We start from the raw sequence: 12143 nt of genomic DNA on the forward strand, positions 1-12143 counted from the left end.
TTTATAGGATAAATACAGTAATGTTGTAACATAAACAAAATATTAAACATAATGGAAATTATCCCCAACCCAAACTTTGCAAAATTTCCAAAAATGGAAGCCCAGTCTTTAAAGTTCGAGGCCGTGATAAACATCTGTAGAATGCTCAGAGCGCCACCTGTGAAATCTAAGAGCACATTCTCAACACACCAGCCAACAGTTGATCGCCGCAAATAATTTAAATATGCTTGAGGAATATATTTTGCTGTTGTCATAACTAACTTGACGTAAGACAAGTAAAAGAGAAAAGTGAGCCATGGTTGGTTCTCGATTACTCCTGCTAATACGACTGCAAGGAAAATAGCTGTTCCAGTTAAAGTAAAGGTACAAATTATAATTGCGATGCGGGAAAGTTTTTGATCACCCCTTTCATAGATACAACACTGAAAAATGAGAACGAGTGTTATGGCTGATGCATGAACAGCAAAAAGACATCGTTCATTTCCACTGGAATGACGCCTGTCGGGAATAATTCAAAATACTCGTGCTGTATCGATGGGAGAAATTTTAGGCACAAGTTATACAACGAATAGCATGTATATCCAAGTAAGCTAAAACTAACAAAATCAAAGCTTAATCCTGTTACACACTTCCTCTTCCAGTTCATATAGAGCTGGGGGTAAAATGAGATTGTCCAAATAACAAAATATGTCCAGCCAATGACAGTACTTAAAATAATCAAAACATCGTTCTTATATACGTTTACTCTAACAAAACCATTGGTCACGTCTGTATAATTTGGTTCGGCCTTAACAAAAATAACATTGTGTCCTACTTCCTCAGTTGTGACGTTAAATTTCAGAATGCGTTTAGTTTGTTTCGGAATTGTTGAATTATCTGGCAAGCAATGTAAAGTACTTCTGTGTTCGTATTTAAATGTGACTGTAACATCAACATCAGCTGGTTCTTTGAGATATACAGAAAAACTTTCTGTTTCCCTGAGTTTGAAAGAGAGATCATTGGTTGATACGTCTAGTTTTGGTGTTGATACTGAGTCAGTTGAACCACTCAGCAAAAGCATGAACACTAATGTTAGAGGGATGACTCTTGTAACAGAATATATTTGAAATGATGCATGAACTATATCAATAGATCCGATCCATTGGTTTATATTGAATTCTGAAAGCCTGTGCTTCAGCATAGTTGAATTTAAGGTTACGATAACACAGTTATGGTCTCAAATGTTTTATGGACAATTTAAGTCTGCTCATTTATTCAGGTTTAAAAGAATTGGTACTCAAGGTGACGTTCGACCATGCTAGGTCAAGCAACCCTGATGTGGGACAATCAAGTATACTATCCAACTTATACAAGAAGACAATAAAGTCTAGTTTGATAGATAAATAACTTGGGTCAAATGTTTACAAAATTCACTATAAACTGTTATATTTTCAACCACAAGATTAGTTATTTAAGTTTCGTTACTTCGAAAATTGGTATATGGATTAATTAAATATGATATTTTCACAGGTTGCTCTAACGGTCGCTCACGTACGATATTTCCACTAGTTTTAGAACACTCACGATATTTTCACAGGTTGTTAAAGTCACTCAAGTTTTATAAAAATGTTAATATACACTTACGATCACTTACTGGATTTTACAGTCACGTTGACGAAAATACAAACTTTCTTTGAGAACTTTTAAAATACTTTGTCTTTGGTCATATAAACGTACAAAACATGTTATGTTATCCAGCAAAACTGAAACAGGCAACATCTAACTTCTCCAGATATATAAAATTCCACGTAGCTTATAACACCACAGTTTCATTAATGTTACCTTATCACAGGGGACAGTAGTTAGGAAGTTATGCTTAAAATAATTTATTCAGATAACAACTATATCATACAATGGACCTTTAAATAACACCCAGATTACTGTTATCATAATGCTACAATAGAAACATTTCGCATGATCGCAAACACAATACACAGGTTTGTGAAGCGTTCGACCAGTAACTGGGGCCTGGCATGGCCAAGCGCGTAAGGCGTGCGACTCGTAATCCGAGGGTCGCGGGTTCGCGACGCGTCGCGCTAAACATGATCGCCCTCCCAGCTGTGGGGCGTAAATAGTGAGGTCAATCCCACTATTCGTTGGTAAAAGAGTAGCCCAAGAGTTGGCGGTGGGTGGTGATGACTAGCTGCCTTCCCTCTAGTCTTACACTGCAAAATTAGCTTTGTGCGAAATTCCAAAAACAAACAAACAGACTAGTGACTGAAAAGGCCGGAACCTATAGAGTTCAGATATTATAAGATATTCAGATATTATTAAAATTTAATTAAATACGCTAAACGCAAGTAACTATAAAATAATAATACCATTTTACTTAAACCTTTTAACCCACATAAATTTCTTTACGCTATATAATGTTTGTTTTTTAAAGTAACAAGATAAAGAAGTTATTAAAAAAGCTGTGTTGGACATATTACGCCAATATCTTTATTTTCTAAACGTTGTGGTTGCATATAAACTGGTAAGTTAGTGGATAAACTCTTTAATATATTTATTAGGTGTTTAACGTACTAACAGTATATAAATAGGGTTGGTACGAGTTACATTTCAAATAAAAATTTATGTACTCATATTCTACAGCTTTCTTCATTTAATAACTTGTGCTTTCTCTAAATTTACAAGAATTTAAAATATAAACTGATAATATAAAGGAATCAAAACTTTAAAAATAAAAAACATTATCAGAGATTATATCCCAGACTTATGTGAATAATGAAATATACTAGATGCTGTATAGAAGAGTATAGAAATGCTGACCTGCCTGCATGAATTATGTGAATCTTCAGGAAATGTGATGGGTATTTAGTCAACAAGACGTGTTTGTTCTATATTAAAAAATGTAAGATATGTTACTGAACTTATGTCTGTAATATTCAAGTTAATATGACTCTGACTTCAAGTAAGTTGGAATGCAAAGTGATGCTTACGTGAAGGATAAGCAATAATTTTGTTCATTATACAGTTTGCAAGTTTATTTACATAACCACTACAATTTCCTAAATATATATCTAAAGTAAGATGTAAAATAACAGTACAGACATAAGACTTATGTTCAATCATACTTTGTCGCAGCATGCACACTTTGACTGCCACCCGAGTACAAAGTGTTAAAAATTTTGTAGATTGCTCCCTTCAAAACCTTATGATCATCTTCACTCTTCATGGAACAAATGATACATAATGTTCTTACTTTTTGTTTGCTTGTATTGTCTGTTTCATGAAATCACTTGATCTGTAGTGTATAACAATTTTCAGTCTGACCTCTTTAACCCAACATGTATGAAACAAGGAATAAAATATTTTTGTTGTTATTCACTCTTTCAGATTTAACTGTGTTCATTCTCCATGAAGCTTATCTTAAGTCACCTTCTTATGTCTGATCAAGTTTCGAATCATGTCAAAACTGTTTCCATCTGGTTGAAAAGAAACATTTCCCAATGAAGTTCTCACTCTGAGAAATCCATGTTCATCCAATCCTTGGATAGCTGCTTTCTCCTGTGACTCTTCCAGCCAGACTTCCTGACCACTGAAAGAGAGAGAACCTACTGATTCACCTCAAGATGAATATTTTGAGTGAAATGTTTACATCCTATGTTAAATGTCTCCATTCAAGGTTTGCAATTACAAAAAAACATCAACAAAAATAACCAAACTTTCAAATGAAACTATGATTGAAAAAACTAGCAAATAGTTGAGATAGTCCACATTTTTAAAGTCATGTGTCATTTCCTAATAACTTTCTCATTTTTACAGCAACATCACAAAGACAGAATGATTTCAACTATGATAAATACAAAAATATCACAAAAACAGTCATCGTTAACATATCACTATAAATTACTTACTTACAAAATGACATTTACTCATAAACACATATAGTTTTATAACTGATATTGCTGTGTTTCATTTTTATACAAGATTACTTTTATTTTCTTGACCATTTCTATTACTCAACATTTGTGGAAAAAGCAGTATTTCTTAGATAAGTATAAATACACATATATTATTAGGACTGTAGCTTTACCTGAGTCTTAATTTAGTCTTGGTTTCAGCTTCAATGCAAAGAAAACATTTGAAAAAGGGAGGAATGACAAAATTTTCTTGAAGAATGAAATGTCATCTCAAATAAATTTAACTTATGAGAAATCTTCCTCCATATCCATCAACTCTGGGCTCTTGGTTGGTACAACATTCTAACCTTATTCAAATTCAAAATTGTCACAAGAAACTTATTCAATGCCACATAAACTGGTCTTAATGTGATAAGTTTATCAAAGTATTTTTAATTATAAATTAAGTTCACAACGTTTCATCCATTAGCTGGCCATCTTCTGATAGCACCAAACAACAGACATGATAAGATTTTTGATCCTGTATTTTCTAAAATGTAACACGTGTAATTTGTGTTCCCATCATTTACAATCATTTCAATGAAAAAATACTTTTAAAAACTGACGTTGGAAAATACAAAAAACATAATGCTAATTAATAAAGTTCACCAGTTGTATTTACAGGATAACCTTTCTCCAGTAATCTACATTGGTGTATCACATTTCATTCTTCTTTAACTTTCATACTGAAAATTGTAATAGTTTGGATAAAATGTATCTTTAATCACATTTAAAACTGACTCATCTCTCACTGGTGAATAGTACAGTTCAATTGCTTAAGCATTCCTGTATTTCTACCAGTACAATAAGTAAAATAATTCTCACTGAAAACAGCTGAAATACATCAAGATGCAAAATATTATCATAGTAAAGGTAAAATCTTGTGTCCCTGATCAGCCACTGAACTGCAGTATTGTAGTACAGATGTATGGAATTACAATTCTAAATTCTGGGGTTCAATTTCTCACAATGGGTACAACAAACAGCCCAATATAGTTTTGCTTTAAAAAAAATAAACTGCTAGTTTAAAATGAATGGAACTACAGATGAATGACACACATTAAGCACCCAAGAAAGACTGCTATTAAACATCTAAAACAGTCCTTAATCAGAAGTTTCTCTACAGAGAAGAAAATTATAGAACATTTTAAACTGATTAGCACTATACGTTTTATAATTACTGTGTCTGTTTGAAAAACTTTCCTTTTACACTGCAGTTACAAAACTGTTTTAATGAATTACAATTTTTTTGGTACTAAATACTGTTTTAAATTATAAATTTAAAATACCTGTGTAGCCAGTACGAGTAATAAAGAGGCAAGATCCGAGATGAGCCATGAATTTGAAAACAAGAGATAAAATCTTCAAGCCGTGTCAGAGTTTGGGCTATAAACTCTTCAACTGTCAGTTGTTCTAATTCTGAACCCATGGCTTGATTATGAAACTGAATTATATCATTGACACATGTTGTTGGATTGCTGTTTTTAATATTGACTCCACAACCTAGACATGTGAAAAATATTAAATTTAAATATCAATGGAATAATACTTGAACTGAGGTTTAAGAAAAAACTTAATCTACTTTTATAATACACATTAACAGTATATACATTTTAGTCACAATTTATTTAAGTAACTTTCTAAACTTGTTAATTTTTCACTATTGAAGTAAAACATTAAAGAAAAAGTAAATTAAAGTGAGAATGCTGAATTAAGAGAAAGGAAAAAAGGAATAAGCTTAAGAGGTTAAGAAAAAAAGCAAATTTCAGATACAAAGTGTCTTATAGTACACTATATATCACAATGGAAAAATAGTCTTAAAACACTTGTAATCAATGTTTATACTCTTGAGTATCCAGACAAGTAAAATAGCTACACTACTGTCAACACTTAAAACAAACCTTAAATCACATTGGAAATGCTCCAACAATTTTTTGAGAGAATTTATTTATCACAAAATGTTTAAGAAACAAATGTGATGTTTTTAAATTTTAAATGATATAATGAGCTTACTTCCATTTATATTTCACATAGCTTACAGAAAATAAAAGAGAAAATTCACAAAATTCATTACCAATTGACAAAATTAAAAAAGATACATTTAGGCCTAATATTCTTTGTATCATGAAACACAAAAAACTGATGACTTCCTATTCCTATATATTTTAAGGTGTGCATCAGTGTGCAAGTTGTTCCTAGTTGATAGATTTTTTAAAGCCAGTTTATTATACAAAAAAAATATATTTTAACTAAAATGAAATCTTATTTGCTGTATATAATCCCTTTTTTAATGTTCCATAATATTTACTTACCAATAAAACAGCTGACTATTCCTTCACTCAATGAAGAGTTAACAAGAACTCCACCTATTTTGATATTGCTACCATAGAAGATATCATTGGGCCATTTAATTCTAAGATTTATGTCCTAAAAGTACAAAAGGAAAATGTATATATATATGCAGGGTGGCCCGTAAGTCCCTACCCATACATGTATCTTACGTATCCAGTGTATCTGTGTGCTGTACCTCATTCTCCCTGCATAATATTATGTGATGCCATGTTCTGTGAGACATTTTCCTAAACATAGCAGGGATTATTGTTCCAAATGCTGTGGTAATAGCTGCTTTCAACTCATCATTAGTATTATAATGTTGTTTATTATAACATATGGATGGGTAGGGACTTACAGGCCACCCTGTATATATATACACATACACACACGTATATAAACAGAATATACAATTAAACGAGTTCAATACAATTGAACAGCTCACAAGAAACTAAAATAATCTTCATTTATATAAATAATAATTAACCCTCAAAATAACTTGTTGACCTACTTTTCAGAACCATTGGGGTTTACATATTGCATAATACTGAATAATTGTTTGTTTTCGATTATCACAACACTCTCTGTAAAGAAATCATTAAAACATCTGGTAAAACCACTTACATCCAACATTACTGGCAGTATTTTTTACATTTTTTTGTCTGACTGAGACGTACATTAACCAAAAATTAAAGAAATATTTAATAACATACATCATGATAAAATAAGAAAATTAACACATTTTTTTAACAAGTTGCCTTCATAACACAGATAACAGAAAATAATATTAGTGATATAGAAAAATTAACCTAACTCTTAGTAAATCAATACAGACAGGAGATGAAATTAATATATTTTCCCTAAATCAATGATCCCCCTGCTGAAAATAATTAGTCTTTTTTTAGTATTAAGCACTGTTCTTTTACTCTTTAAATATATAGAAACAACATCAGATACCCAGTATTATCATAACCAACTTCATATTAACTACTACCATTAACAGTTTTATAAGCATGCTGTTACCAATATCACTGTCTCACTTTTTTCTCTGTCTGTTTTTTTTTCCCTACATCAAGTAAACACTGCCACATGGCTAACAATCAGAAGTTAGTAAACTAGCTTAGATGTTTACAGACTCAGATTTAGATTTTAGTAGTCGTGATTGTCAATATCAGAGTGAATACACCATGATTTATTTTAAATCTAGGTCTATATGTAGTGCTTGAATTGTGCAATCCCAAGAACTATGTGCTAAGAGAAAGCCACATTTCTGCTGTAGCAATAAGAGAAAACATAAAAGTGCAATACAGCTTAGATCTCTGATTTCAAAGTCTCCATCTATATTGTTAACATCAATGCCTTCTAACTGGCATCAGTACACTTGCACTGTTTTATTGCTACTAATGTTAGTCTAGGTTTAGGCCTAAACATGGCATAAATCAAGTAAATTGTGATGCAAATTTTGCGAACATCTTTGAATACCAGCTTCGGGTCTAATGAAAACATGTTTCTTAATTAATTGTTCGTGTTGTTTTTTATAGTTTCTAATATCTGTCTTATATTTTGGTTTAAATGTTTTAATCACACTTACTGTCGTGTAAAGGTGTAATCATATTTTGTATTTTTTATTGTTAATAAAATATTTTGGGTGAGTACATGTAACGTATTTATCTTGTCTTTATTGCTTCAAATTGACACACTTTATTTCTTAGTGTACAGAGGGCGTTGCCTGGTGTTAACGTACTGGGATGGGGATCTTTAACCTAAATTTCGAGTCGCGATATACTGTTGAACACGCTTCACACTTTCAATTGTGGTGATAACCGGATGTATAGATATTTGATTGCCCTTCTGGTCAGCAATACGTTTAAAATTAGGAACGGCTACACTTAAACCTTAATATTTTCTAACTTGGCAATTTTGCATAAGATGCCATTCAAGTTGAAAAAGCCAATTACCAATACCAGTCTTACCCACTTTGAAAAACGGGCCAAGGTTGTATTAGGAGTGAAAAACTTATCAAGAAGAAAATAAAAAAACACAGATGATTTTGTTAACCTGATTAACAAACATTAACTGTGACTAAATCATTTTTTTAGCCTAACGTTCTTGATTTAAACTTCACTTTAACTTTTTTATCCAGACTTACTTTCTGTTTTATCGTTTAGCAAGTAAAAGGATTGTTTTTTTTATTTTTGAATTTCGCACAAAGCTACTCGTCCCTAATTTAGCAGTGTAAGACTAGAGGGAAAGCAGCTAGTCATCACCACCCACCGCCAACTCTTGGGCTACTCTTTTACCAACGCATAGTGGGATTGACCGAACCATTATAATGCCCCCAAGACTGAAAGGGCGAGCATGTTTAGTGCGACGGGGATTCGAAACCGCGACCCTCGGATTACAAGTCGCACGCCTTTACACGCTTGGGCGTGCCGGGCCAGGTAAAAAGGATTGATTGAGTATCTTGTAGCTTAAGTATTAATCATACTATAATGGAACTCTCGCTTTTTGTTTGTTTGTTTTGGAATTTCGCACAAAGCTACTCGAGGGCTATCTGTGCTAGCCGTCCCTAATTTAGCAGTGTAAGACTAGAGGGAAGGCAGCTAGTCATCACCACCCACCGCCAACTCTTGGGCTACTCTTTTACCAACGAAAAGTGGGATTGACCGTCACTTTATAACGCCCCCACGGCTGGGAGGGCGAGCATGTTTGACGCGGGCGCGAACCCGCGATCCTCGGATTACGAGTCGCGCGCCTTACGCGCTTGGCCATGCCGGGTCTCTCTCGCTTTTTATATATTTAAAAAATTCTTTTATTACGCAATGTGCAACCTCTAACTTCACAAAATTTTTATCCTATGTTCACGTACATTTGCAATAGGGGTCGCGATTTTCCCTTTTCGCTCTAATTCCCGTCACGGAGAGTTTTATTTGTCTCCATTTTGAGAATGTATATATGACGTTGCGGGTTCGAATCCCTGTCATACCAAGCATGCTCGCCCTTTCAGCAGTGGGGGCGTTATAATAAGAAGCGGTCAATCCCACTATTCGTTGGTAAAAGAGTTGGCGGTGGGTGGTGATCCCTCTGGTCTTACACTGTTAAATTAGGGACGGCTAGCGCAGATAGCGCTTGTGTAGCTTTGCCGCAAAATTAAAACCGAACCATATATGACGTCATGAAACGTCATATGGCTGATGTAATGTACTGGCGCCATCTGTATAAATATAATAGTACTGTCTGTTATATGTTCACAGAAATTCTTCGTATGGTGTGTGCGGATATTCATCAAAATTGGTATGGAGGTTCATTAGTTCCATGGGGAAATACACACAAATTTTCAATTTTGCATTTTTTATGAGAGGTTATTTCGGGGTCTTTTTTTTACCACTATTTGGATCTTCACCAAATTTGGCATGAAGGAATTAAATGCAAAATTACGGTTTCAACATTTGTGTTTTGCTGTTTTTATGGGTGTTTTTGTTTTTAAATTATATATAAATGAAACAACTTTTCATGTTCTAAGATAAACTTTCATTAATCATGAATTTACATAACTTCCATCCAGGGTACGGGTACCCCAGCTAATATTATTAACCTAAAATTACTCATATTTATTTACCTGGAAATAATACAACGGGCAAATTCTGTTAAGGATATTTCTAATGCGATTGTGTGGAAAAACAATAAAAGCAAACAAACAACATCTGCCAGTGAAAAGTTGGTAGAATAAAACATTTTCTTATGACATACATTTCAACATAAACAAAATTTTAATATCACAAACAAACTTTGTATATCAAGACAAAATAGAGTTTTCTCCAGTTTCAAACTTTGAACAGTTATGTGTTAGGCTCAAAAGTTGATTGTAAAATGTCTAATAAAATCTGGAAAAAAGAGGAAAAAATTCGATCTTATCCTAGTCATCAAATACAAAAATATGTCAACAGTTAAAACTTAGTATTGAATGTACTTCCGCAGGGCCACCGAAAGTGTTCTGTTTCAAAAGTAGATAAAACCAAAATTAAAAAATATATTTGTTTCTTACTTTTGAAGTTCACATGTCATGCACAATTCTTCTCATAATTCATGGCATGTCCACATTTGACTGACAAATTGCAACGTTAAGTATCGCTTATATGACGTAATTTTAGTGTCTATTGAGTGATTAACAGACAACACACTATTATATGATGGTGCGAGTGGTTAACAATGATTCTCAACCGTTGTTATTTCAGGTCACATTGATGGTCAATCGGTTAAGTGAAAAAAGAAAAAGAACACGATTTCTTTACTAAATTATTACTAAATAAATAAATAAAAATTTGAAAGTGCGTAACCTGTTTGTTATCTACTTTCAAACTTTGAATGCGGCCATTTCACACGTTCTGATGATACAGTTTTGATTCGTGATCCATGAGTTAGCCGCTACACTCAATAGCGTGAAATAGAGAGTAGACAGCCAGTTGTGTAGTTTTACACAAAGAACGCTAATAATTATGTTTATTTTAGTATTTATATAGTTACCTGTTAACAGTAATAGATTTCTATGTTTTTAACCATCATGCTTTTAGATTAATAGAAAATAATGTTCTTTTACACGAAGTATGTGAAGGGTGATTATGTATCACTCAGTTCTCTGAACATTAAAAAGTTGATACAAACAGAATTGTTATTAACGACAATTGAATTTATGAGAATATCTCTAAAAACCTTCGTTGTTTTTAATGGTTATTTATATTTCCAGAATTAAAATTTTTCCTAGAGATGTTAATGGAAACAGAGGGTTTTATTGATTTTTTTTTAAAGTAACAAAAATGTTTTTATATAGTGTTAAAAATTGCACAAAACTGGTCGTTTATCTTGAATGTTGTAGTAACGTGCTAAATAGCTTCAACATTAGCAATATCGTTGATTGTTAAAGCATTTTAAAAACTTTAGATGTTGTAGTTTTAACTACGATTTAAGCAAAAATCCATTAGAACAGTAATACCCGGGGACTAGTAGAACAGTAATACCCGGGGACTAGTAGAACTGTAATACCCGGGGACTAGTAGAACTGTAATACCCGGGGACTAGTAGAACAGTAATACCCGGGGACTAGTAGAACTGTAATACCCGGGGACTAGTAGAACTGTAATACCCAGGGACTAGTAGAACAGTAATACCCGAGGACTAGTAGAACTGTAATACCCGGGGACTATTTGAACACCAACACCCGGGGACTAGTAGAACTGTAATACCCGGGGACTATTTGAACACCAACACCCGGGGACTATTTGAACACCAACACCCGAGGACTAGTAGAACAGTAATACCCGGGGACTAGTTCTTTTGTGACTGTTTTAAATGAATTTTTCTGGAAATTGATCATGTTTTACATTATTGAATTATTTCTTCAAGTTTTACCTGTTTCAGTGTACGTTATAACGAGTTCCTGCTTTGTATAGGAAATGATCAGAAAATGAAAATTTGTGGTTTATTCCATGAGTGTTATCTTTGTGTGAGAATGAGTCTGGAGTTTATGTTGGTTCTTATCTCTGTTTAGGAGCTCAACACATAATTCAATTTCCAATTTAGTTCTTTGAGTCTCACTTTCATGTGAGAGCACACATCCCTGCACCATTTCCTTACGTCTTACTTGTGTTTGAGATCATACATCTGTGAGCCAGTTCTTTAGGTTTTACTTATTTTTGAGATCACACATCTATGAGCCATTTCATTGAGTGCTACTTGTGTTTGAGATCATACAACACTGACTTGTTTCTTTATTTCGATTTAAGCATAACGCTATACAATTTGCAATTTGTGCTCTGCTCACCAAGGGTATCGAAAACCTGTTTCCGGCGGTGTTGTGTCCGTAGACATTCC

General features: G+C 33.2%; 1 protein-coding gene across 2 annotated transcripts; it reads right to left on the reverse strand.

Moving 5' to 3' along the window:
* Positions 1–2999: 2999 nt before the first annotated feature.
* Positions 3000–7722, reverse strand: LOC143223573 (biotin--protein ligase-like). 2 transcript variants are annotated; one of them, XM_076451702.1, is made up of 3 exons: positions 6257–7722; positions 5234–5447; positions 3000–3580 (listed from the first exon to the last, which is right to left on the reverse strand). In XM_076451702.1, exons 2-3 carry the CDS (start codon positions 5371–5373, stop codon positions 3412–3414), a joined length of 309 nt encoding a protein of 102 aa, XP_076307817.1. In that variant the 5' UTR covers positions 5374–5447; positions 6257–7722; the 3' UTR covers positions 3000–3411. The 2 variants fall into 2 exon arrangements, with proteins under 2 accessions (XP_076307817.1, XP_076307818.1); XM_076451703.1 differs by having other exon boundaries at positions 5234–7722.
* Positions 7723–12143: the final 4421 nt, after the last annotated feature.

Source organism: Tachypleus tridentatus, chromosome 8 (assembly GCF_004210375.1).
Source record: "Tachypleus tridentatus isolate NWPU-2018 chromosome 8, ASM421037v1, whole genome shotgun sequence".
In the NCBI taxonomy this organism is placed as follows: domain Eukaryota; kingdom Metazoa; phylum Arthropoda; class Merostomata; order Xiphosura; family Limulidae; genus Tachypleus; species Tachypleus tridentatus.

Coding starts and splice junctions, on each gene's coding strand:
- LOC143223573 (XM_076451702.1), bottom strand. CDS start 5,373: ATGGGTTCAGAATTAGAACAACTGACAGTTGAAGAGTTTATAGCCCAA. Junction 3,581..5,233: donor TACTCGTACTGGCTACACAG/GTATTTTAAATT, acceptor TCTCTCTTTCAG/TGGTCAGGAAGTCTGGCTGG.